Genomic DNA, 27,955 nt, shown 5'->3' with positions numbered 1-27,955 from the left:
GGGACGGGAAAAACCCACCGTGGTACAACAACAAAGTTAGGAAACTACTGCGAAAGCAAAGAGAGCTTCACTCCAAGTTTAAATGCAGCCAAAACCTCTCAGACAAACAGAAGCTAAACGATGTCAAAGTTAGCGTACGGATGGCTATGCGTGAAGCGTTCAGTGAATTCGAAAGTAAAATTCTATGTACCGACTTGACAGAAAATCCTAGGAAGTTCTGGTCTTACATTAAATCAGTAAGTGGCTTGAAACAGCATATCCAGACACCCTGGGATGATGATGGCATTGAAACAGAGGATGACACGCATAAAGCTGAAATACTAAATTCCTTTTTCTAAAGCAGTTTCACAGAGGAAGATCGCACTGCAGTTCCTTCTCTAAATCCTCGCACAAACGAAAAAATGGCTGACATCGAAATAAGTGTCCAAGGAATCACTCAACAGAGGAAAGTCCACTGGACCTGACGGGATACCAGTTCGATTCTACACAGAGTACGCAAAAGAACTTGCCCCCCTGCTAACAGCCGTGTACCGCAAGTCTCTAGAGGAACGGAAGGTTCCAAATGATTGGAAAAGAGCACAGGTAGCCGCAGTCTTCAAGAAGGGTCGTCGAGCAGATGCGTAAAACTATAGACCTATATCTCTGACGTCGATCTGTTGTAGAATTTTAGAACATGTTTTTTGCTTGAGTATCATGTCGTTTTTGGAAACCCAGAATCTACTCTGCAGGAATCAACATGGATTCTGGAAACAGCGATCGTGTGAGACCCAACTCGCTTTATTTGTTCATGAGACCCAGAAAATATTAGATACAGGCTCCCAGGTAGTTGCTATTTTTCTTGACTTCCGGAAGGCGTTTGATACAGTTCCACACTGTCGCCTGATAAACATAGTAAGAGCCTACGGAATATTAGACCAGCTTTGTGGCTGGCTTCAAGAGTTTTTAGCAAACAGAACACAGCATATTGTTATCAATGGAGAGACATCTACAGATGTTAAAGTAACCTCTGGCGTGCCAAAGGGGAGTGTTATGGGACCGTTGCTTTTCACAATATATATAAATGACCTAGTAGATAGTGTCGGAAGTTCCATGCGGCTTTTCGCGGATGATGCTGTAGTATACAGAGAAGTTGCAGCATTAGAAAATTGTAGAGAAATCCAGGAAGATCTGCAGCGGATAGGCACTTGGTGCAGGGAGTGGCAACTGACCCTTAACATAGACAAATGTAATGTATTGCGAATACATAGAAAGAAGGATCCTTTATTGTATGATTATATGATAGCGGAGAACACTGGTAGCATTTACTTCTGTAAAATATCTGGGAGTATGCGTGCGGAACGATTTGAAATGGAATGATCATATAAAATTAATTATTGGTAAGGCTGGTACCAGGTTGAGATTCGTTGGGAGAGTCCTGAGAAAATGTAGTCCATCAACAAAGGAGGTGGCTTACAAAACACTCGTTCGGCCTGTACTTGAGTATTGCTCATCAGTATGGGATCCGTACCAGATCGGGTTGACAGAGGAGGTAGAGAAGATCCAAAGAAGAGCGGCGCGTTTCGTCACAGGGTTATTTGGTAAGCCTGATAGCGTTACGGAGATGTTTAGTAAACTCAAGTGGCAGACTCTGCAAGAGAGGCGCTCTGCATCGCGGTGTAGCTTGCTCGCCAGGTTTCGAGAGGGTACGTTTCTGGATGAGGTATCGAATATATTGCTTCTCCCTACTTATACTTCCCGAGGAGATCACGAATGTAAAATTAGAGAGATTAGAGCGTGCACGGAGGCTTTCAGACAGTCGTTCTTCCCGCGAACCATACGCGAGTGGAACAGGAAAGGGAGGTAATGACAGTGGCACGTAAAGTGCCCTCCGCCACACACCGTTGGGTGGCTTGTGGAGTATAGATGTAGATGCAGGTGTCCCTGGCATTAACATAAGTGGTTTGTTATCTACCGACGCAAAAGCAATTGCCGAGCCCTATGCTCTAGCCTTTGTGTCAGAGAACTAACCCCCTCCACCCTTTTGCGCCCTCAAACCCTTGAACGGCGGGTGGAAAGATAAGTCCTCTCGTTCACCTAACGCCACAGTGCACCCTATAACGCCCCATTTACAGAATGGGATCTCCTCTGTGTCCGGCCGGATCAGATCCACAGTCAGATGATTAAACATCTTGTTTGACTACAAGCGACATTTCCTCGTCATTTCCAATCGGATCTGGTTCGATGGCATCTTTTCATCGCAGTGGTGGGAGAGCACCGTCAGTCCGCTGCTCAAACCCGGTCAAAATCTAATTGATGTGAGAGTCGTGGCTGGCTCATGTTATGAGTTTGTGTGTGTGTGTGTGTGTGTGTGTGTGTGTGTGTGTGTGTGTGTGTGTACATTGTCGGCTGTTGGGATACTCCCGCAAGCAACGTATGTTGTCAAGTTGGCAAATTTTAGTCACCCTCCTGTGGAGTTTTTGTACTTAGTTATTTTGAATTGAAGTGCACCAGTGGAATCTTCTGCCTTCTGGCCATTAACGTTCCGGTTACCTGCCCTGGCTATTGACGTAAATTCAGGCAGTGTGTTTTCGTCGTCGTGTTGTCACTGTCCAGCACAGTGTGTCGTGGTTGTGGGTGCCAGTGCTTTCTATGTTGTTCCATTGAACTACCTGTTGAGTGCTGGCTGGGTGGAGCAGAAGTTACCTTGTTGGTGCGTTCTTTGACTGACTGTTGGTTGGGTTGTCATCAGATCGGGAATGGTTGGGCCATCTGCCTGACTCACTTAAGCGAGCGTTAGTGTTTGAAGTCCAGGCCGACCCTTGGACACTTCTGAGCGCCGTTGGGTGTACTGCCTTTTCTCATTTGTTCTTGTTGTTTGTATTTGTATGGCTTCTGGCCGATTTTTCAATTAATGTTGTTTTTTCCCTTAAGGTGTAAGATTGTTTGGGCCTTCAGCCTAATTGAAAGAACTGATTTAAGATAAGGCCTTCTGCCTTTTAAATTTCTGATTTTGGTTTGAGTCTTAATAACTGGCTTTCAGCTGATTTTAGATTAAGGTGATCTTGCCCTTAAGGCACGAGATTGTATTGCGCATTCAGCCTGTAATTAAGTTCCCAAAATTAATGCTGTCTTTTTTTAAAAAGTTCTTGGCTCTTGTAATCTTTGGTCAAATAAATAGTTGTATGTTTGACTGTAACTGACAGCCACTTATTTTGGCCCCTTTCCACAATTTAAACTACCTGTCGTGCGGGTTTTGCAGGGCGTCTCAATGTGGATAGCTACGAGCTCTTCAGCCTCTTTCTTTGTAAGCTGCTGGAATGTATTGTGTGTTTGCGGTTGGGTTGGATCCTGGAGCCACATGGCATATTGGCTCCATGTCAGGGCAGCTTCTGTCAGGGTCACTCTACCACTGATAATCTTGTGTCCCTTGAGTCTGCCATTCGAACAGCCTTTTCCAGACGCCAGCATCTGGTTGCCGTCTTTTTTGACATACTTAAAGCATAAAACATGACATGGCGACATCAGGTCCCTGCGACATTGTACAAGTGGGGTCTCCGGGGCTCGCTCTGGATTTTTATCCAGAACTTCCTGTCACTCTGTAATTCCCATGTCAAAGTCAGTGCCTCAGAAAACTGACTGTATCACCTTTCATGTTTTCTGGGCGTCCCAGAATCGGACGGCTGCTTTCTGAAACAGTTTTTCTGTTTTAGATTATCTCCTGTGGTCCTTGCTTATGGAGATATTTATATCACATACAAAAAAATTTGCTGTTCCTGTTGGGGAATGGGTCTGTGCCAATTCACATTTTAAACTTGAGATTCTGAGTCTTAGAGCACCATTTCAACTGCCCCGACATGTGGTACAGATGCCGAACAAATATCGCGCGATCCGGTTACAGACACATTTAGATTTTAATATGTTGCTTTTATATTATCTCTAAAAATAGGTTTGGCAATTCTCTCGCACCAGCGCTCTTCATCTCCTCCACTGCTGTCGAGGTCTCACTGTGCTGAGGTCTTCACTGTGCCACTGGCAAGGGGCCCTCACAAGGAACTGTCACCTGGGCCAGGTGAACTAGGGATGGCTGTTACCATTGAAACAACCAGCTTTTGCTTACATCCCCCTCCCTCTCTGATGCCAATTTAACCTGAGTGTTAAAACTACTCAGAATAATCAGTTTCTGGAAAGACAGATTTTTTTTTATTCCTGTTATTTCCTGTAATAAATGTAGAAATTGGCTCAGTCAGTTTCAAGATACATATTTCAGAATACTAAACTAGGCAAATAAAAAGAAAACGGTTCATCTACTATCTGTTGCCTTTCTTGAAAAGTGATAGCTGGCTGAATACTACAAAAAAATCATTAGTATTCTCTTAATTGATTCTAAATTTTTGAAACTGTGCTCACAAATCATGTTGTAATCAAGGATTCTACTAATTTTTGGGACATTAGGTATAGTCAATGCTAAATGGTGAAAACTGAGGTTGAAAAACTCTATTTTTTATGTTAATTTGTCCATTTTCAAGGGCTGCAAACAGATAAAGGCCTGTTATGTAGACACAGGCAACAGATCAGCTAGTTTTGTTTTTATTGATGCAAGTTTGTTGTGGCTCCTCCTGTTCTTAATCTTTTAAAAGCAATGGAGCTTTGTGATTGATTGGTGGCACAGTTTGTAAAATATTTCCAGACTAGGGATGGTGCCATTCTGTAATACAGCTGATGTCTGATGACGACAGTGTGAAACTACAGAGCATGTGGGGGCAAGTCTCGCACACTGCATGTACACGCATACCATCCAGCAGGCCACACCACATAGTAACAGGTACATTATTGTTACAGCAGTGCTATACCAATTCTCATGCCGTGCTTGTTGCTTGCTTCAGTCGGCATTGTTATTAAAATAGCACTGATCGCTTTTCCCATTTCTGTAATAACACAATATTTCAAAGCAATGAGAATTTTATGAAAAAATGGCTGTTTTTTAATTGGTTATTAATAAAAATAAAAACAAATGCTACAACAGAAACCAAACAAATACTAAAAGAATACTGGTATCAGTTATAACTGGTCGGATTTTCCCATGCTTAAAGTGAACTGAGATTTCTTTTACGGGTTGTTATTTCTCTCCCTCCTCCTTTCTCAACCCAGGCTGGGAACGACTATTTGTTTATTTTTTTTCTGAAGCATATCCTGGATTATAAGACAGCGTGAGGTCTTCAGGTAGGAAGACAGAGTTGAATAGCACATGATGGGACATAATGTTATCATGAATAATTACTCTGACTGCAACTGTCAGATACTGAGTATTAACTTGTGGTATTTAGGTTATGTTCAAATTGTTCTCATTACTATTTTGACACTTTGAAGCTCCAGTTAGAAGTTATACAGTAGAATCTGATGAGATGCCATGTTGTATTGGTCTAATGTTCCTTCAGAAGTCCGGAAGATTGCCTCATGTGTAGGATCTCCAGCCAAGCACCATCATGCCACTGAAGAGTTACATACTGACTACACTTTTCAGTTGTCAGGAAAGAGAGTGTATCGTTGTATGTGTAATGGTGTCGGGTGTGGATGCCATTATTAGCCTGAATGGATGTTTCCGCCTCAGAATGGCTTGTGAAGGAGCTGAGAGTTGTTTGCTGCCAGTACCATGGCGAGTGTGGAATCGGTAGAGGTGATGCAGTAATAACTTTCTTTACTCTGCAAGCATTACGTACAGAGGTGTGTGTGTGTGGGGGGGGGGGGGGGGGGGGGAGGCGTCAACTGCATGTATGATCACACAGGCTGCACCTGCTACCTCAGCATGCAACCAGTGGTGTGCTTGGCACATGTGGATGCAAGACAAGGTTGATGCTTGTGTGGCATTTGTGGTGATGTAAGGAAGGTGCCACAGGCAGCTAGTGGGCCTAAGCCGCAGTGGCCATGAACAGCAGACGTGTTGCACATATGCCTAGCTCTAATCCAGGACCCTTTGAGATTCCCGGAGTGCCGGATGAAAAAACCCTAGCAGAGGTCTTCCTTTGGTGGCATCACTTCAGGCCTTGGTACCGTCATGTCAAGTGGCAGCACTTACGCCAGAAGCTAGCTGATGATGCTGCTTGGCAAATGCGAAGCTGCTCAGTCCCACATAGTGTCTCTGTAGTCAGAAGTTCCAGAACCAGTATAGTATTAATTACAGGTATCCAGGGGCTCAGCAGCGGGTATTTATAGACCCTTTGCCCAGCTATGTTATGACAGCATGCTGCCTTCAGTTATGTATGAGACCATGGCAGTTCAGAGTTTTCCATGGCAAGTGGAAATTCAGCCCACCACTGCAGCGGACTGTGGTGTTGCACGTGATGTGCCACCACTATTATAGCGCCCGGCAGCAGGATTTTGTAGCCAGCTTGCCTGGCTACCCCTCAATGGGCTGTGAATTCTGGTCTGTGGTTGTTGCCGCAACTTATAGTAGCTTCTTTCAGGGCTGGCTTGTCACAATTGCAGTGTATAATGATCAATAAAATGTTAATATCTGAAGTATGATTGTCCCCTTTCAGTAGTCTTGTGATGAGGTACTTTACATACCACTATTTTTTTCATTTCCAGAACTATCTTTCCATAACAGCATTGGTTCTCTCACTTTAGAACTGGTTAGTGTGGACTATCCAAAACAATTATTTTGAAGCTGAGCCAGATAGTTGAAAGTGTTACAGATAAAGGCAAACCGCTGCTGTCACTGATCCCACATTCCTTCCATTTCAACTAACCGTCATCTGTCATTATAGTTTTTATGTCATCAGACCCAACTTTCTCATAATAATCTGCCACATGGTATGTATGTCAGTTGTGCAATCAGGACAAATGCTACAGATGAGTCTGCATTCATGATGGCACATTAAGAAAAACTGTTTTAATCCATTGTAACAAGCTAATTATTTTACCAGGGGATTCAGTAGGGTGCACACAAATTGAAGCAACTGACAGAAATGGTCGAAATCTGGATAATTTTGGAATAAGAATTTACAGTCTTGGAAGTCTTCCTGAGGCAGTGATAGTTGTAAAATGTCAGGAACAAAGTCAGTCAATGCATGTATGCCTTTAAGTTCAGCAAACATACTGTACTGTTTCTGCTTACACACATATGCTTACCATTAAGCACATTCTGCTGTTGTTATACTGTTAAGATCTTGTGTATAAGTTGTTGTGTATGTACATCTGGTTTTTATTCATGTGCTTAAAGACAAGTGGATTGCCTACATTTCAGTGCTGCTGTGGATTGGTGGTCTACACTGTGGCATTGCTGGAAGTAACTGCAGTTTTTGTGATATGTACAGTGATTTGCAAAATGGAATGGTATGCATCTGCAGAACTGAGAGACATGTATTTCCTGTATTGCAGAGCCACTGGCTCAACACTTTTATCGCACTCAGTATCTGAACAGATCTTGACCACAGCTGTAAACGTTTCAAACCGTTCACCACCTATGTGGGGAGGCAGAAGCCTTACATTCAGTGTTTCACGTGAACCACCCTTACTTGATTAACTTGTATATGGAAGAACATTCATCAAGCAGCACACATGTTGACACTCTTAACATACAGGGTGGCGCTCGATAAGTCACCTGATTTGTTTCATGAATAACACATTTGTTGAATGAGATTTTCACTCTGCAGCGGAGTGTGCACTGATATGAAACTTCCTGGCTGATCAAAACTGTGTGGCGGACTGAGACTTGAGCTCGGGGCCTTTGCGTATCGTGGGCAAGTGCTCTACCAACTGAGGCAAAGGCAAAGGTTCAGAGTTCGAGTCTCGGTCCGGCACACAGTTTTAATCTGCCAGGAAGTTTCAACACATTTGTTGTGGACAAGATTTGTAATTTATTGATGTAGAAGTAAAGAATACAGCTTGGAAATACAACCTAATGAATCACATGTGCAATATGACTGCTGTTTTGGTTTAAAACTTAGTGGCACACGAGCATTTGTGACAACTCTCTGACAAATCTTTTGGAATGGTGCGGTATAACGATACTGTGATGGTCCCAAGTTACACTGCATTTTTGAGTTTTCTGTGGTACACCTTCTCTTTAAGGAACCCCCAAAGGAAGAAGTCATATGGCTTAATGTCTGATCTGTGGGGCGGCCGTATTCCTCCTCATGCATAATGATCTGGAAATCTGTTTGATAATACCCGAAGACCAAGTCTTTTGCTTAGGAAATCAAGCACAATGTTGGCAGTATGGGGGCATTCTCCACGCTGCATGAACCATTGTCTGCAGTGGAAGACATGAGGCCATAGGTTGAAAGAACTGGTTTTGCAACATGTGTAAATAGCGTTCACCGGTTACTGTAGCATTGAAGAACGGGCCGATGATTCCATGGCTTGACATCATGACCCACACGCACACTTTCTCCCTTTAGGTGTCTTTTGTGTGGATTATTCGCTGAGGTTCATGTGCCCAGAATTGAACATTCTGTTTGTACACAATGCCATTCATGCAAAAATAAGCTTTGTCAGAAAACCATACATTTTGTTGCACTGCCTCTTGGTCTTGCTCAATTGCCCACCGTGCAAACTGCTGTCTCTGCTCCTTATCTCTCCTAGTAAGCTTGTGTGCCAGTCATCCTGTATGGATACAAGCGAAGGTCAGATTGAATAATTCTTTGTACAGATCGGCTGGAAATTCCTTACTGGGCACTAGCTCTTGTTGATTTACTCAGACTGTGTCAAAACCACTCGAACTGCTTCAGTGTTTTACGGCAAATGTACGGTACATGCATGTCGCTACTGACACATCGAAAACAGACTCAGTACCTTCAAATTCTTTATGTAATCTGGGTATTGACTGGGGGCTGGAAGCCCACCGTGTGCCGAAATGAGCATGAAACCTTCACTGTGTCAATGTAACCCTGTTTGCTGCAGTGAACAGTAACACCATCTTTGTCTTTTGTGTGACGGTCAACCGTCCTTTGTCTGCCATCGTGGCAAACTGAAATGGTGGGCTCACAATGGAAGCAATGACCTCGCAATGACATCTGGCATAATTTTCGTGAACTGCGTGAAGTTGTTTGCACAATTTGAAATTTAGTGCCCCGATAGTATACTTGTAGGATCAAAATTCGATCGGGCGACTTGTCATGCGCCACCCTGCTGATACGTCGCAAAGTACTGTGTGGTGTGTGCTGCTCGAGAACCAGTTGCATCTCTGTCATCACCAGTGAACTCAAAATTTAGGTGAAGTATAATCACCTGTGGATTTGGGTTTTAGTGCAGATGTTTTGGGAGACAGAATGGCAAAATTTCAGCACACACAACAAACTGCATGCCATTAAGGAGACTGTGAATATGTGGAAATCCTTGATGAGGGCCTCTTGCATGGCCTCTGTGGTTCTCTGCCAGCTCCGCATTGGCCATGCCTGGGTGACCCACAGCTACCTCCTGTGCCGTGAAGGCCCACCTCAGTGTCGGTGCAGCGCTCGGTTGCCAGTGGCCCATATTCTTCTGCTCTGTCCTTCTTTGGCTGCCCTGCGACTTCATCTTCAGTTTCCGGACTCGTTATCATTGATTTTAGGGGAGAACGCCTCGTCGGCTGATTTGGTTTCACTTTTCATCCGTGAGGGTGAGTTTTATCATTCGATCTGAGTTTTAGTGCATGTCCTTTGCCCGTATGTGTCCTCCACCCTAGTGCTTTTAGGGTGGAGGTTTTAATGTGTTGCAAGTTGGCTGGCTTTTCCTTTTTATTTTTGTGGTTGGCCGGCCACTGTAATCTGCTTCCATTTTTTTTTTTTTTTTTTTTTTTTTTTTTTTTTTTTTTTTTTTTTTTTTTTTTTGCTCTCTTCTAACTGTTTCTTGCATCTCTCTATTGTTTCCTTGTCCTCTTTTGCTCCTTTTAGTGTTCGTTGCCTTTCCTTTGTTCTTGTGGTCTTTTCTTTCTTTCCGTTTTGTGTTATGTGTCTTGTCTGTTTTATCCTCACACATGTAGTGTTGTTTTACTAGGAACAAGGGACTGATGATCAAGTAGTTTGGTCCCTCTCCCCATCTTTTAAACCAAACAACCAACTGTGGTGCAGATTGCACTACGCTACTGCAGCTCTACAGAGCCCTTATTCAAACTCGCCTTGACTATGGGAGTCTGGTTTATGGTTTACTCAACCCAGTGCTCCACTTTGGCATTCGCCTAGTGAGAGGAGCTTTTAGGATGAGTCCAGTGACCAGCTTCCTAGTGGAAGCCGGAGTTCCTCCATTGCAGGTTAGGCGTGCACAACTGCTGGCCAGTTACATAGCACACATTTGTAGTTCTCCTGTGCACCCGAATCACAATCTCCTTTTCCCACCCTTGACGGTTCATCTCCTGCATCGACGGCCCAGGTCAGGCCTTCCTTCCAATAGCAGTTTGTGTCATATCCCTACTTTCTGATCTGGAGTCCTTGCCTTACCAACTATACTTGAGGTCCATTCGTGCACACTTCCATGGTGTACACGTAGGCTGCAGCATCGCCTGGTCCTTTCACATGGCCCTAAGGACTCAGTTAATCCTGAGGCTCTCCGCGGCCACTTCCTCTTAATTCAAGACAAGTACCGAGGCCACGAAGCGGTTTACACCAACGGCTCAACGGCTGATGTTAACGTCGCCTATATGTATGTCAATGGAGGACATATTGCACAGCATTCCTTGCACAATGGCTGCAGTGTTTTCACTCCCGAGATGGTGGCTATATCCCGTGCTCTTGAGCACATCCAATCATGCTCTGGGGAGGTGTTTCTTTTGTGTACTGACTCCTTGAGAAGTCTACAAGCTGTTGACCAGTGCTACTCTCATCATCCTTTGATAGTTACCATCCAGGTGTCCATCTATGCCCTGGAACGGTCTGGTAGTTTAGTGGTGTTTATCTGGACCACAGGTCATGTTGGAATCCCAGGCAATGAACTTTCTGACAGCCTATGTGGAAACTGCTTTTGGAGATCGACTTCTCTGCAACTGACCTGCATTCAGTACTACACCGCAAGATTTTGTGGATTTGGGAGACGAAATGGCATAGCCTCCGCATGCACAACAAACTGTGTGCCATTAAGTAGACTATGAATGTGTGGCAGTCCTCCATGTGGGCCTCTCACAGGGACTCTGTGGTTCTGTGCTGGCTCCACATTTGCCATGCTTGGGTGACACACGGTTACCTCCTGCGCTGTGATGACCCACCTCAGTGTTGGTGTGGTGCCCAGCTGATAGTGGCCCATATCTTGGTGAGCTGCCCTTCTTTGGCTGCCATGCAAACGGACTCTTCAGTTACCAGACTCATTGCCATTAATTTTAGCTGACAACACCTCATCAGCTAATTTAGTTTTATGTTTTATACATGATGGTGGGTTTATCATTCTGTATAAGTTTTAGTGTGTGTCCATTGTCCCTTTGTGTTCTCCACTCTAATGCTTTTAGGGTGGATGTTTTAATGTGTCTCAAAGTGGCTGGCTTTTCATTTTTATTCTTGTGGTCGGCCAGCCATGGTAATCTACTCTCTTGTTTTTACCCCTTCTACCTCTTCCTTGCTTCTCTCTATGGTTTTCTTTTCCTGTTTCTGTCCATAGTGGTGTTGGTTGTCCTTCTGTCGTTCTTCTGGTTCTTCTGGTTCTTCGTTTCTCTTGTTATTGTGCTGTAAATCTTCTTCCTTTTCTTCTTTCCATTGTGTAATTATTTTACTTTGAACAAGGGACCGATGACCTTGCAGTTTGGTCCCCCCCCCCCCCCCCCCCTTTTAAACCTACCTAGTTTTCATACCATTCTGCTATGGCTTGCTGAAATCTTTCTGGTATGTCAGCCACCAGTACTATATATCTGCATAAAGCAGTGTTTGCATGTAGACTGGCCGTAGTCTACACATTCCAAGGTTTGTGCTGTGGGTTTTGACACTTGCATATTTTTGTTACTTCACCTTTGTTAAAGATGAAGGGACTGACATTACCACCTTGCTTGGTTCCTTGCTCGATTGAGTTATCTTGATTTGTCTCCACCATTAAGAACCACTCACATTGGTTGCACACACACACACACACACACACACACACACACACACACACACACACACACACACACACCACGGTATTTGTCAATTTCGTTGGTACCCTCTTTGCAATGAGTGCTTCCATATATACTGTCTTAGCATGGAATCAAATGCAGCTTTAAGACTGAAAAATGTGAGCTAAAGTTCACAGTTCTTGGTTATACTTTCCTCCATGATTTGTATAATGTAGATGTGATCTTTTCTCTACCTTTTTGCCTAAGAGCATCTTGCTCCTCCTCCATATCCACTTCCACAGCATTTCTTGGTTGCCTCTCCAATACTGATTTTCTGAACTGTAAGCTATTCAGCAAATGTTCCCAGCAGATAGAATAGTTCAGATACTCCAGGACATTACCTACCTTTGTGCACAGACAGAAGAAAGAGGTGACCCTCTTAGACACATGGGAATCGAGGTGAATGAGAAAGCTGCTGCAGTCTGCCAGGAAAATTCCACAGGTGTGTCATGAGGTCGCAGTACGTTGGCTGATTAGGGAATTCAGAGGCTGGAAGAAGTATCCCATAAGAAGCTGTGGTTAGTCAGACTGACTGTAAAATCATGGCACACATCCTCTAGAACTCTAAGAAAGGCCAAAATTGACTTCACGTGCCTTTGCATTGGCATTAATAATATTAATAATAATAATAATAATAATAATAATAATAATAATAATAATAATAATAATAAACTGCCCGTTCACATGCTTATCTCTTGTGGCCTGTGAAGATCCACTGGAATGCAGTGTTGCTTGGCGTCACACTCTTGTTGCACTGTGCTTTAACTTTGTGTTTTGTATGCTGGTAGGAGGGAACCCAGTAGCCGAACGACCAACCAGCCATCAGAACAGCATCCATTGTTTTATTAATACTATTAACATACGTTGACAGTATGAATAGCTGTACTGTAGATTGTGAGAGGGATGATCCAGGACTGTGGCTGTAGTTTGTCCCCTGCTGCTCATTTAGCTAGAGTGACTACTTGTGAACCTGTACAATGATCTTGAGAAAGATGCTGACGACCACAGTCTATTGCCCAAAAATTTTAGATCCATCCATCCAGTATAGGCTTAATAGCCTACTGATGATAGACTAATAGACTTGTAGTATCACAGTCACAGTTGTTCCCCTTCTTATGCAGTGGCATGATTATGTTCTTCCATTTCTGTGGGATGCTATTCTTCTCTCGCACACTCTGTAACAGTAAAGTAAGTTCCTTTATGATTTTCCCCCCTGTGGGTTCGGGGGTAAGAATAGGCCCACGGTATTCCTGCCTGTCGTAAGAGGCGACTAAAAGGAGTCTCAAACGTTTCGGCCTTATGTGATGGTCCCCTACCGGGTTTGACCTCCATCTTCTAAATTCTTCCGAAGAGCGAGCTGATTGGGGAAGGGCGCCTTACAAGGTGCAATGTGTCCATCGCTCATTACCATCTCTAGCTTGGTTGGTCGTCGTCGCATAGCTGTCCCGCCCACTCACCATCTCTAGGGCGTGGCTTTGTTCTTGGGTGCGGTTTTTGCAGTCTGCTCTGCTGTGTCGCTTTATGCGCCAATGACGATCATGGGCTACATTTCACCTGAAATCCAGCACGGTAGCCAGTCCGTTGTGGTGGGGCCGCCATGTACCCTGTCGGTTGTAGCCCCCTGACAACACAGGGATCGCTCTACTGATGCCTGCGCCGTTAACTCCCCGCGTATGCCAAGGAGTAGATGCCTATCTCCTTGGGGCATCGGGACTCCCGGCAATGGCCATCCCGCCAGGTGGTCGTTGCTGAGGCTGGGTGGCGCCCGTGGGGAGGGCCCTTGGTCGGAGTAGGTGGCATCAGGGCGGATGACCCGCGATGAAGCGTGGTACATCATCTCTTGCTGGCGGCCAGCCGCCAGCAGTCTCTAAGCGTTCTCGGCCTCAATACAACGCTCAGGCATATGATCCACAATCGTTCCCCTCCCTGGCCACACCATGGGAGGAACGAAAGGCTACGGTTGGCAGCGAACCTTATTCACCTCGCTATTTAGTCTGTACACGAGTTGATGGGGAATCGTTTATGGCGACCAAGCCTCAGTTTTTTGTCGAGCACTTGGAGGACAAGTTTGGGGAGGTGGAGGGCTTGTCCAAAATGCGCTCTGGGGCAGTATTGATCAAAACGGCATCCTCTGCACAGTCACGGCGGTTACTCGCTTGTGACAAGTTGGGGGATGTTTCCGTCACGATCACACCCCACAAGAGTCTCAACATGGTCCAGGGCATTATATTCCATAGGGACCTACTCTTGCAGTCAGACGACGAGCTACGCGCCAATTTAGAACGGCGGGGTGTTCACTTCGTCCGGCGCGTCCATCGAGGTCCGAGGGATAATCAGGTAGCCACCGGTGCCTTCATCTTGGCCTTCGAGGGTGACGTCCTACCCGAAAAGGTCAAGGTGATGGTCTACCGATGTGATGTGAAGCCCTATATCCCTCCCCTGATGAGGTGTTTCAAATGCTGGAAGTTCGGCCACATGTCATCTCGGTGTACTTCCAGCATGACATGCAGAGATTGTGGACGCCCTTCACATCCTAATACTGCATGTGCGCCACCTCCCATCTGTGTGAACTGCGGCGAACACCATTCCCCTTGCTCGCCAGACTGCAAGGTTCTACTGAAAGAACGAAGGATCATGGAATATAAGGCCCTGGACCGCATGACCTATACTGAGGCTAAGCGGAAATACGAGGGGCTACATCCTGTGGCTCTGACCAGCTCCTATGCCACCGCTGCCAAAACAGTAGTTTTGTCATCTGCTGCACCGATTCCACTGAACACTCTGAGCTGGAATACTACACCTGCCCCCTTGATGATGGGGGGCACTTCCCCATCTGTTGCTCCTGCACCACCTACCTCAGGAGCAACGACCCCCCAACCATCGGGGACACAAGTCCCCAACTCTAAGCCGGAGAAGCGTCCGACTTCTTCGGCGACTCTCTCTCGCAAGGGATCCCTCGGGTCCCTCCCTTCCCAGGTTTCCACCTCTGGGAAGGGTGACGTCAGCCAATGGCTGAAAAGCAGGCCAGCGGCTGGTCGCAGGGCTTCCCGCTCCTCCTCCGTCCCGGAGACTGACTCGGTGGAGCCCTCCCAGCCAGTAAAGCCCAAGGAGCAGAGAGAGAAGACGAAGAAGAAGAAGGCCTCTAAGGCCAAGGAACGCGCGGTGGCATCCACCCCACCGCTCCATACAGGCTCTGCGTCTGGGGATGAGGTGGAGATCCTGGCGTCCGCTGAGGACCTGGATCTCGCCATACCCTCAGACGCCAAGGACACCGATTGTACTGGTCCTCGATCGGTGACAGCAGGTGACCCAGTGACGTGATCTGCCTCCTCGGTCCCTTCACGCCTATTTCGCCCATGGACAAAGTGATTCTCCAGTGGAACTGCAGCGGTTTTTTCCACCACCTTGCTGAGCTCCGCCAACTCGTCAGCAGTCACCCTTTCTTCTGCATTGCCCTCCAGGAAACGTGGTTTCCGGCAATGCGGACCCCTGCCCTCCGTGGGTATCGGGGTTATTATAAGAACCGGGCAGCTTATGAGAGGGTGTCTGGTGGAGTCTGCGTCTACGTCCTTAACTCTATCTACAGCGAGTGTGTGCCTCTTCATACACCCTTAGAGGCTGTCGCTGTAAGGATGTGGACGCCTCAGCCTATTACTGTCTGCAGTTTGTACCTTCCGCCAGATGGTGATGTCTCTCGTCATGTGTTGGCTGCATTGATAGGACAACTGCCGCCTCCCTTTGTGTTGCTGGGCGACTTTAACGCCCATAACCCCTTGTGGGGTAGCGCCGCGATTACTGGCCGGGGCAGAGATGTCGAGACTCTTCTGTCACAGCTTGACCTCTGCCTTTTAAACACGGGATAGGCGACCCACTTTAGTGCGGTCCATGGCTCGTTTTCGGCCATTGACCTTTCTATTTGCAGCCCCGGACTTTCACCATCCATCCACTGGAGGGTCCATGACGACTTATGTGGTAGTGACCATTTCCCCATCTTTCTGTCACTGCCACAGCGTCACTCTTCTGAACGCCCCTCCAGATGGGCTCTGAATAAGGCTGATTGGGACTTATTTACATCTGTCGCAGTGATCGCACCTCCTTCCACTGATCCGATTGATGCGGTGGTTCAGTCGGTCACCACCAGCATCGTTTCTGCGGCGGCATCTGCGATTCCCTGTACATCCGGGTCACCTCGGCGGAGGACTGTGCCGTGGTGGTCGCCCGAGATCGCAGAGGCGATTCGAGATCGCCGGCGGGCTCTTCAGCGCCATAAGCGGCACCCGTCGTTGGAGACCCTCACTGCTTTTAAACAGTTCCGCGCCCGAGCCCGACGCCTTATTCGCCAACGGAAGCAGGAGTGCTGGGAACGTTATGTTTCCACCATTGGCGTCCGTACCTCTGCATCGCAGGTTTGGGCCAAGATTCGGCGACTCCAAGGCTATCGGCCACCTGTCTCTGTCCCTGGGCTTTCGCTGAATGGAGCAGTGTGCACCGACTCCGACACGATTGCGGACCGGTTAACAGAGCATTTTGCTCAGTGTTCCTCGTCAACGAACTACCCGTTGGCCTTCTGCTCCTGGAAAGAGCGGTTGGAAAGTCGGAGGCTTTCCTTTCACACGCGCCACGCGGAGTCGTACAATGCTCCTTTCAGCGAATGGGAATTCCAGAGCGCACTTTCTGCTTGCCCTGATACGGCTCCTGGACCAGACCGCATTCACAGCCAGATGCTGAAACACCTCTCAGTGCCTTGCCAGCGACGCCTCCTAGATCTTTTCAATCGCGTCTGGGTCGAGGGTGCTTTCCCGTCTCAATGGCGGGAAAGCATAGTCCTCCCCGTATTGAAACCTGGCAAGAACCCGCTGGAGGTGGACAGCTATCGCCCCATAAGCCTCACCAACGTTCCTTGCAAGTTGCTGGAACGTATGGTGAGCCGGAGGTTGAGTTGGCTCCTCGAGTCTCGGGGCCTTCTGGCTCCGTCTCAGGGTGGGTTCCGTAAAGGCCGCTCTGCCGTCGATAATCTGGTCTCCCTGGAGTCTGCCATCCGTACAGCCTTTGCGCGCCGCCAACATCTGGTTGCCGTCTTCTTCGACATGCGGAAGGCATACGATACGATTTGGCGCCATCACATCCTGGCCACACTTCATGGGTGGGGCCTTAGGGGCCCGCTCCCGATTTTTATTCAGAATTTTCTTTCGTATCGTTCCTTCCGCGTGCAAGTAGCTGCGTCGCATAGTTCCTCCCGGGTCCAGGAGAACGGGGTCCCACAGGGGTCTGTCCTCAGTGTGTCCCTGTTTTTAATTGCCATCAATGGGCTCGTTGAGGCGGTGGGGTCGTCCGTTGCGGCTTCTTTATATGCGGACGACTTCTGCCTATATTACAGCTCCAGTGGCATCGCCGCTGCTGAACGGCAGCTGCAAGGTGCCATCCGCAAGGCGCAGTCATGGGCTGTAGCGCACGGCTTCCAGTTTTCGGCCGCGAAGACCTGCGTTATGCATTTCTGCCGGCGTCGCACGGTTCACCCTGAGCCGCGCCTTTACCTTGACGGTGAACCTCTTGCTGTGGTCGCGACGCATCGGTTCTTGGGACTGGTGTTCGATACCCGGTTGACTTGGCTGCCCCATATTAGGCAGCTGAAGCAAACATGCTGGCGGCACTTAAACGCTCTCCGTTGCTTAAGCCACACCAGGTGGGGTGCCGACCGGTCCACCCTCCTCCACCTATATCAAGCGCTGATCCAGTCCCGCCTTGATTATGGGTGTGTGGCGTACGGTTCTGCCTCGCCTTCAGCATTGCGATTGCTGGATCCCATACACCACTGCGGGATCCGCCTCGCCACGGGAGCGTTCCGGACAAGCCCCGTCGACAGCATACTTGTGGAGGCTGGTGTCCCTCCATTGCGGTTCCGGCGTGACCGCCTTCTGGCCGCCTATGCCGCGCACGTTTACAGCATGCCAGGGCATCCAAACTACCGTCTCCTGTTCCCGCGCTCGATCGTCCATGTTCCAGACAGGCGGCCCCGGTCAGGGTGTCCCATTGCGGTTCGCCTCCGGGACCTTCTCCGTGGCCTTGACTTTTTTCCTCTGCCGCCTGTTTTCCGGGCCAATCTCCGTCTGCCCCCGTGGAGTGTGCCCCGACCATACCTTCGGCTCGACTTGGCACAGGGTCCGAAGGTCTCAGTGCCTCCGGAGGCCCTCCGCCGCCGCTTTCTTTCCATCCTGGCCGAGTTTCCGAACGCGGCGGTGGCCTACACCGACGGTTCGGTGGTCTCTGATCACACTGGTTACGCTCTCACTCTACGGGATTATTGTGAGCAACGGTCATTGGCAGCTGGCTCCAGTGTATACACTGCCGAGTTGGTTGCCATCTATCGTGCCCTAGAGTTTCTCCGCTCCCGCTCAGGTGAGTCCTTTGTCATCTGTAGTGACTCCCTGAGCGGTTTACGAGCTCTTGACCAGTGTTTCCCTCGTTCCCGTCTGGTGATGGCCATCCAGGAGTCCCTCCATACTCTCGTCCGTTGCGGCCGCTCTGTCACCTTTGTTTGGTCCCCGGGTCACGTCGGCATCCCGGGTAACGAGCGGGTTGACGAACTGGCGAAACAGGCGGTCAGTTCCCCGGCCATGGAGATCGGTCTTTTAGAGAGTGACGTCCGATCCGTATTGCGGCAGAAGGTCCTTGCTGCTTGGCGTGATGAGTGGCGCACCCTGCCCTCTCCCAACAGACTTCGGGCAGTCAAGGAGACAACCAGTGTGTGGCGCTCCTCCATGCGGGGGTCTCGCAAGGACGCTGTCGTCCTCTGCCGGCTCCGCATAGGACATACCCGGCTCACGCACGCGTATCTCTTGTGCCGTGACGACCCGCCTCTCTGTCGCTGCGGATTGGCCCTGACCGTGGTACACGTCTTACTAGACTGCCCACTTTTAACTGCCCTCAGGCAGACGTTCGCGCTGCCTGATACACTCCCTGCTCTTTTAACCGATGACTCTACTATGGCTAACTTAGTTCTCCGTTTTATTCGAGCAGGGGGTTTTTATCATTCAATATGAGAGTCCCTTTTTTTTTTTTTTTTAGTGTCGACTGTGGCTTTTGGCCTGGGGTTTTAGTTTGTGGTGTTTTAATGTGTCCCTTGGTTGTTGGCCTTTCCAGTTTTATTTTCATGGTCGGCCAATGACCGTCGCACTCTGTGTGTCTTTTAATCTCTTTTCTCTGGTCTTCGTCTATGTCTTTCTTGTACTGTGTCGGCCCTTGTCGTCTCCGTTATGTGTTTATTGCTTGTTGGACTTTTCTTCGTGTATTATTATGGTCGTGGAACAAGGGACCGATGACCTAAGTAGTCTGGTCCCTTTAACCCCCTACAAACCAACCTTTATGATTTTTTTTTCTCCTCCTCTGTACTTGATTAGTTCTGGAGCTAACCCATCACATCCCACAGCTGGACGATGAAGACCTCCCATCAAGTGACAGGAGAGAATGGAGAAACTGGGACGAAAGCAAGGGGGGGGGGGGGAGGAATCATGACCATGTGCAACAATAAAGCAGAATGGAAGAAATGGATAGAGTAAGGTTATCCTGATGCTTCGAAGTATAAAGGTAATTGGAGATGAAAGGAGGGGGATGAAGAGGAGAAGGAGGAGGAAGAAGAGGAAGAGGAAGAGGAAGGAGGAGGAGGAGGAGGAGGAGGAGAAGAAGAAGAAGAAGAAGACTATTAAGTTCCTATTCCGCAGTTGTATTTCAAATTCTCTGTTAGCTCTTTCAATTTGTGTGTCGATTTTGAATCGTCTTGTATTTTATTCCATAGGACATATGTGAAATTGATACATTAATATGTAGTGTTTCCCTCATTTTCCCCCTTCCATGGTACATGTCATTATAGTGTACATTATTATTATTATTATTATTATTATTATTATTATTATTATTATTATATTATTTTATTATTGGAGTGTCTGTAAGACATTAATTTCAGATTACATACATGGGGAGAAATTGATTACCACGAGCTATTGTTGGGAACTGTTCTGGCATAATTATGTAATGATTAGATTAAGTTAGATTTACTTTCATTCCAATTGATCTATAGTGAGGTGATCCTCCAGGATGTAGAACATGTCAGAAAAACAATAATACATGACCGATATTTACAACTGAAACAAATAAGCTAATGTACATTCTACAGGTCCCAAGTGGACTGATCGTAATTTTTTTTAATGAACGCTATATGAAAGAGTCATTTTACGAACACTCATTTGCTAAGATTACATTAATGCACTGAATTTAAAATTAATTTTTTTGTTTATAAGGTAATAAACATATAATAGAACTACTACAATACTTATTTACAATGAACACATTACTGCACTGAAATGGTGCAGATGTTAGATTGTAGTTACACGCACACACGCGCGTGCTCTTTTAATTTGATTCTTGGTATTTAGTTTGAGAATCGATACCACGGTACGATAAACACGTCATGGCAGTAGATTGGCACAAAAAATTTAACAACTTTTATAACCACTTTGAGCCCTTATACTCCTTGGCGGTTGATAACAAATCTTCACTGCTTTAAGACATTCTGACTGAAGTTCTAAATATTATGAAGCTTATTTTATCACTACATTTTTATTTTGCCTAATGATTTGAGGAAAGCTTGGAACTCCGAAATTAAAGTAGCTGTTCAGAGCTAGTCATAAATGCTCTTTATAAGAGCAATGTATCTCAAATTCCAATGCTTTAGTGGTTATCTGTTAAATTATATTGGCAGATACTCGTGCAGAGTTTACCTAGAGAGAACCATTAAAGTCAGGCTTGAAAATGTTCATTTTGTCATTGATGTCTATTACTGTATGTAGTGAGTGAATGCTAGACAAGGTACAGTATACATAGTATCTGGCTTGATTCACCTAATTACAGAGTAGATGCACTACACTACCTGAAACCAGGATATAGATAAACTGCTCATTGTCAGCAGGTAACACCTAAAAAATGTTTCCCACTATACAGATAAGTGTAATTGTCTTTCTTCAGTGTATTTCCACTTCCCAGATGATCTACAGGTAAGCATTACAGAGAAAAGTTGAAAAAAAATTAGCTGTAAAGGTTTTGTATTAAAAAAGTGAGCTTTGTCAAAGTACCATTTTGCCAACACACAACCAAACTGTCAAACATTAACATATTATGGGCTTGGACTACACTACAGACCATTATGCCACCACAACTAATACATTGTATTCACATTTGTTGGCTTTACCAACTCACAACTAAGTTGTCATGTTTCAGCCTAACTTATACCTCAAGCTATGCTACAGATGCGCCTGCCACCACAACCTATGTTCCAAAAAATATAGACATTAAAAATGTTGTCAGTTTTCTGTTTTCTTCCTGTTTGTGTTTGTGACATCACACACCACAATGTTATTACATCATGGGATAAAGCCAACATCCAATATTGGTAATTAAATATTTTTCATTCCTGCCAAAATTAACTAAACTCTTATTTTGAGGTTATCTAAAAAAAACTACCAGTAAAGTTTCGTAGCATATAAATATTGGTATTTGCTTCACAGAGTGCCTCTGTAATAAATAACCAAAATTTATCATGCTCTCTTTCCCTCACTCTGCATTACTTTTCATCTGTTTTTCAATTTCAGAGCTGTGTTGAACAATCTCTACATCCAGAATGGATCACAGAAAACTCTTGTCTGAAGCTGACCCCAGTGAAGAAAGATGTTTTTGTCTTCTCAGAATTTGAGGGTGTCGCTTATGAACATTTGTGTAGTAATAAATGTGTGTGAGTATAACCGAAATTACTAATTTTGAAGCGAAAGAAGAAACTCCGTATATGGTACCTTAGAAATCGTATTGTTTTGTGGCTTGCGTATAATAGAATTATGTGTAAGGTAATAGTTAGTGTTTTTGTCTCCATACAGCTAATGAAATTCGAGGTGTTTTCTAGTATATCCCTTAACTGTGAACTCTACTGGATGCACCTATGCTGTCTGGAGGCATTATATCTAGTGTTTTATGTATATTGTTTAATCTCCAATAAAAAATAAAAAACTGGAAATGGATGTATTATGTTAAGAAAGAAAGTCTTGAGATTGCCAAGAAACTTATCTGCTCTTGTCTAATAAGTTTGCGAAACTGAAGCAATGTTTAGTAAAAATAATTTGACATGCTGGTTTGGTTGTATAAAAATTAAATGTTGTTTTTTGTGTACTAACAGCAGCACTGTAGCTAAGTACAATGTTCAAACAGTTGCCTGTGGAAAGGGGAGTCAGTTTGGTTTGCAGTGAAGAGAATACACATGATGTAAATATTCTGCAATTCACAGAATTTGCATTTCAGTGATTTAAACAGTTGAACCACAATGGCATTTGAACTTCAAAATATGGCTATCTGGATAGCACTGTGAATGATAACAAAACAATTAGCACCATTTTTGATTTCAGAGCTCTCTTTTTGTCAGCTTTGGCTTCTGTATGCTCATTCAGTCTCCTATTTGCAATTATGTGACTACTGGATCATGTTTGCAGTGCGGTATTTCATTGCAAATGAGTGGATGCCAGTGAATTCCTGTTTAAAATTGTGCAAGTAATCAGATTTGTATGTCATCATTAAACTATTGTCATTGCACACTAAGTTATATGCACTATTCTTGATCATCAATTCAAAGCTCTATACCTACTTTACACTAGTTGTTCCTCATTGGAAAAACACCCAAGATAATTTCTGGACTGTCTCTACACAAAACTAGAACTGCCTGATTATTGGCACATTAAACACTAGTTCTTATTGTTCTCTCACACAACCATTTTACAAATTAGGGTACATGGGACTTCAATCTGTAAGGTCTAGGTTCAAATAGTGCTGACACTGTGTGTGTGTGTGTCAGTCAGCAGAGTGTAAACAAATGAGAACTTAGGCCAGTGCAGGAGAAAACTGAAAGTTTCATAGAGACAAGTTACAGATATTTCAGTCAGTGTAATTAACTGTACACAACTATTTGCATTGCATGAAGAATGTTTGACGACTTACATTAATCACTTTCACAACCACTCTTGGCTGTGTCAGTATGTGACAGTTCACGTGTGTGTGTGTGTGTGTGTGTGTGTGTGTGTGTGTGTGTGTGTGAGAGAGAGAGAGAGAGAGAGAGAGAGAGAGAGAGAGAGAGAGAGAGAGAGAGAGAGAGAGAGAGAGAGAGATCATCTAATTGTGTTGTCTGTGTTGTGAAATGAGTGATTACTAGTCAGTAGTACTTACCATAGACTATTTCTATTAGACTTTCACATCTCCTGTACTCATTCTCTACCTCCTGCATTCGGAAACACTGCCTTTCATTCTGTTACTGTGAACAGTTTGGAAGGGTGCTGAATGAAAAAGCAGCACCATTCAGTCTTTTGAGATAAGACTGAAAGGCAGTGCCTGTGAGTTTCCGAAGGTTTGCTGCAGACATTTACAGTTGCATCTGTGTGTGGGGCTATATTTAATAGTTATTGAAAAAATAATTGTAGGCACAGTATCATATTTAGCTACTTGGACGACTGCTTCATAGGCTACACCACAGTAAAAAGTACGTACATGCAGGAATGTTTTTTATACAGATCAAAAGTGCACCTAAAATGGCAAAACACAAGAGACGTTGCCTACCCGCCTAAAACTGGACATCATGAGAAGGCTGGAGAAGTGAGAACTGAAACAATTTTGTAAGTGAATTTAATAGTGCATCTTCGACTATATAGGATATGAAAGGAAAAAATCAACATCTTGAAAAATTTGTCGCAGTCTGCTTCTGTTAAAAATATAGATGTTAGGCAGACTCCAAATAAACATACAGATAGTTTTGTGTAGGTGGTTCGGTGCTAAGAGAGCAGAGGGACAGCCAATAAGAGGGTCATTGTTAATTGAAAAGACCAAATTTTTTCACAAGGAATTATTCTGTCCACAGGTGACAGCTCTGAAATTGCACGAGTGATAAATTGTACATCTGCTAATTAACTGGGTGCACTTTCAGCAGAAGTAGTTGACAAACAGATTGACATTGACAGACATTTGTATGAATTATTTGCTGACTGACAACATGATCTAGTAAAATGTTTTTCAGTCACAGGAGGTATAAGAAACGGTGACGAAGAAGATAATTTTTGTCGAAAAAGACATTAATCCAAGAAATAAGGTAGCATTTCTGCAAGGTTCCAGAGGACTCGGAAGAAAGTTTCACATAAGTCATCATTGGTCCTTACATGTCCGACAAATTCCATGTCCTCAATGACGTCGAGTGTCTACTGTTCCTAAAGACATTGATACCAATTAAAGTGCATCAAATTCTTGATGATAATTTATATTAATTAGATTTTCCTTGCTCTTATACAAGTCAGTGGTACTTATTTTATTCCTTAACTGACATACAAAAATTATTTATACTATTAAAATTTTCTAACACTTGGAGCTTTAAATTCTTTTACTATGGCTGTACAGTATTAGACTTCAGTTTAATTTTGTTATTATAGGAAAGTAATAAGAAGTACATTAAATAAATAAAGCAACAATTTTTTTATTGAGCAATTTCGGTTGAAAAAATGCAGAAATTGTCTTGGGACATCATGATATATTCTCACTTCAGCCCCTATAATTTCATGATGTTCAGATAGGTGGCAGCACTATACATAGCTTTCAGAATGCTGTCTGTAATGGACATGTGCTGCAAGCAGAGTGCTGTCATTGAGTTTATTTTGGCGGAAAACCAGAGCATCACAGATATTCGTATGCACCTGAAGAATGTCTACAAAGATCTAACAGTGAGCAAAAGCAGTCAGTCAATGGGGCTTCTATCATCAGAACAAGGTAGTGCAAACATATCCAGCCAGCCACACACAGCTGTGAATTTTGCAGTGTTGGGCTTGGGTGTCCATCCCAACAAAAATGGAAACCCTCTTCTCCTTCTCAATGTCAACACAAGGTGTCACAAAAGTCTGCGCACCTGAGAGGAACTTACAAAACTTCATTAGAATGTCATTATCTTCCCCAGCCCTGATCTTTCACCCTCAGACTTAACCTTTTTGGCCCAATGAAAGAAGCACTTCATGGAAGGCAGCACATGGATGATGGGCAGGTTACTGACGCAGCAAGACACTGGCTCCGATGTCAGCCAGTTGAATGGTACCGTCCTAGGATACAGGCCCTCCCAGTAAGCTGGCATAAGGTTGTCACATTGAATAAACATTATGTTGAAAATCGGATTTTATAGCCCAAAAAGTGGGGAATAATTGGTGCATTGGATTCTTGAATAAAACCAACCTGTTTTCAGAGATAAATGTATTGCATTGCTTATTGAACATACCTTGTACATACTTTTAATTTTTTTAATACTCTAATATCTCCTATTGTATTTGAAAAATAAGATACTTGTTTTCATAAGTTAAGACTACAGGTTTTGCTTTTTTAGTGTTTATTTTTAACCACATTTTTAAAAATGACCTTGATAACCTGCTTTATCGAGCAATAACGGATCACTGAGCATGCTGGATTAACAAGGTCTGCTGTACTATGTCTTGCAACTCAACTAAACTTCTGAATTCTTAATAATTTTGATCACTGTGTTATAACTGGAGAAAAAGAGAGAACTTAAGACTTAAGTAAAAGTGTCATAAGTTGTAGAGGGATATAATGGACACGTAGGCAGCTGCACTTTAACAAGAATTGGGATAAGGAAGGCATAACAGAAGTTTGAAACATGACAGAGAGAATGTGAGTCGCAGAAGACAGCTATTTCTCCTCTGTCAGTTCATCTATCCTTCCAGAAAATTCTAAAGATGAATTTATTTGACTGAGATTCAGCTCTTATGTACTCGTTCTAATGTGGTGCTATGAATGTAAGTTATGAAGAGTACCGCACTAGAGTGTAATAGCAGTGGACAAAGATAGTTCTGAAATGGAACTGGCTACATATGTTCTTGAAGTGAGAGGTCATTCTACTTCTGTCTGTGCCACCAAGAGAGACAGGACAAAAGAAAGCTGCCACTTATTTATGGCTACTATAATGCAATGGAATGTGAGAAAGCAACACATTTCAGGACTGCAAACTGACCATCCACAGTCACTGACCTATCACTCTTGTCACTCTGCTCTCCCACAACTGATCCGTACCAGATAGGGTTGATACAAGAGTTAGAGAAGGTCCAATGGAGAGAAGCGCACTTCGTTACAGGATCATTTAGTAATCGCGAAAGTGTTATGGAGATGATAGATAAACTCCAGTGGAAGGCACTTCAGGAGAGATGCTCAGTAGCTCGGTACGTGCCTTTGTTGAAATTTTCGAGAACATACCTTCACCGAGTAGTCAAGCAGTATATTGCTCCCTCCTGCGTATATCTCACAAAGAGACCATGAGTATAAAATCAGCTGAGCGTGTTGATGGCTGCGGTCAGCCGTCTTCAGGCTGCTGCCTCGGAGTGTAGCGGCAGTGGGGAGTCTGGTGCGTCGCATGGTGCACCCCAGGTGTTAGATGCTTCACCCACTGTCCCTGCTGTCGAGACATCTTCGCGGGTACCGGGCGCGGTTGGGCCACCCTCTCCCCAAGGGGAGTGGCGGGTTCAGCGGCGTTCGCGGCGCACGAGGCGGAGGGTCAATGTGGAGGCTGGCCGTGTGGCATCGCCCGCTCTGCCTGTGAGTGGACATGTGGCTGCTCCTTCAGCAAGGTCCGAGCAGCCACATGGGGGGAGGGGTTTATTAGTTATTGGGAGCTCCAACGTTAGGCGGGTGATGTAGCCCCTTAGGGAAATAGCGGAAAGGTCGGGGAAGAAGGCCAGTGTTCACTCTGTCTGCTTGCCGGGGGGTCTCATCCGAGATGTGGAGGAGGCCCTACCGGCGGCGATAGAGAGCACTGGGTGCACCCGACTGCAAATTGTTGCTCATGTCGGCACCAATGACTCTTGCCGTCTGGGTTCGGAGGTAATCCTCAGTTCGTACAGGCGGTTGGCGGAGTTGGTGAAGGTGGAAAGCCTCGCTCGCGGGGTGGAATCAGAGCTAACTATTTGTAGTATCGTTCCGAGAACCGATCGCGGTCCTCTGGTTTGGAGCCGAGTGGAAGGCTTAAACCAGAGGCTCAGACGATTCTGCGGAGAGCTGGGGTGCAAATTTCTCGACCTCCGCTATCGGGTGGAGAAATGTAGGGTCCCCCTGAATAGGTCAGGCGTGCACTACACGTCGGAAGCGGCTACGAGGGTAGCGGAGTACGTGTGGAGTGCACATGGGGTTTTTTTAGGTTAGAGAATTCCCTCCCTAGGCCCGACAAGACGCCTCCTGAGACGCGGCAAGGCAGGAGTAGGCAAAATGCAACAAGGAATAACAATATTAATGTGCTAATAGTAAACTGCAGAAGCGTCTATAGAAAGGTCCCAGAACTGCTCTCATTAATAAACGGTCACAACGCCCATATAGTACTAGGAACAGAAAGTTGGCTGAAACCAGACGTAAACAGTAATGAAATCCTAAACTCTGATTGGAATGTATACCGCAGAGATAGGCTGGACAGTGAAGGGGGAGGCGTGTTTATAGCGATAAGAAGTGCAATAGTATCGAAGGAAATTGACGGAGATTTGAATTGTGAAATGATTTGGGTGAAGGTCACGGTTAAAGCAGGCTCAGACATGGTAATTGGATGTCTCTATAGGCCCCCGGGCTCAGCAGCTGTTGTGGCTCAGCACCTGAAGAATAATTTGGAAAATATTTCGAGTAGATTTCCCCACCATGTTATAGTTCTGGGTGGAGATTTTAATTTGCCGGATATAGACTGGGAGACTCAAACGTTCATAACGGGTGGCAGGGACAAAGAATCCAGTGAAATATTTTTAAGTGCTTTATCTGAAAACTACCTTGAGCAGTTAAACAGAAAACCGACTCGTGGCGATAATATATTAGACCTTCTGGTGACAAACA

General features: G+C 45.3%; 1 protein-coding gene across 2 annotated transcripts in view; it reads left to right on the top strand.

The window, feature by feature from the left end:
• LOC126284798 (DNA topoisomerase 2-binding protein 1-A-like) overlaps nt 1–27,955 on the top strand; it is a 290,604-nt gene that overhangs the window by 10,896 nt on the left and 251,753 nt on the right. For both annotated transcript variants that reach the window (XM_049983964.1, XM_049983973.1), the window contains exon 2: nt 21,670–21,809. In XM_049983964.1, the coding sequence (XP_049839921.1) occupies nt 21,670–21,809 (140 nt within the window). The remainder of the gene's footprint in view (nt 1–21,669; nt 21,810–27,955) is intronic.

Source organism: Schistocerca gregaria, chromosome 1 (assembly GCF_023897955.1).
Source record: "Schistocerca gregaria isolate iqSchGreg1 chromosome 1, iqSchGreg1.2, whole genome shotgun sequence".
NCBI classification, from domain to species: Eukaryota; Metazoa; Arthropoda; class Insecta; order Orthoptera; family Acrididae; genus Schistocerca; species Schistocerca gregaria.
This window is presented reverse-complemented; position numbering and strand designations above follow the sequence as displayed.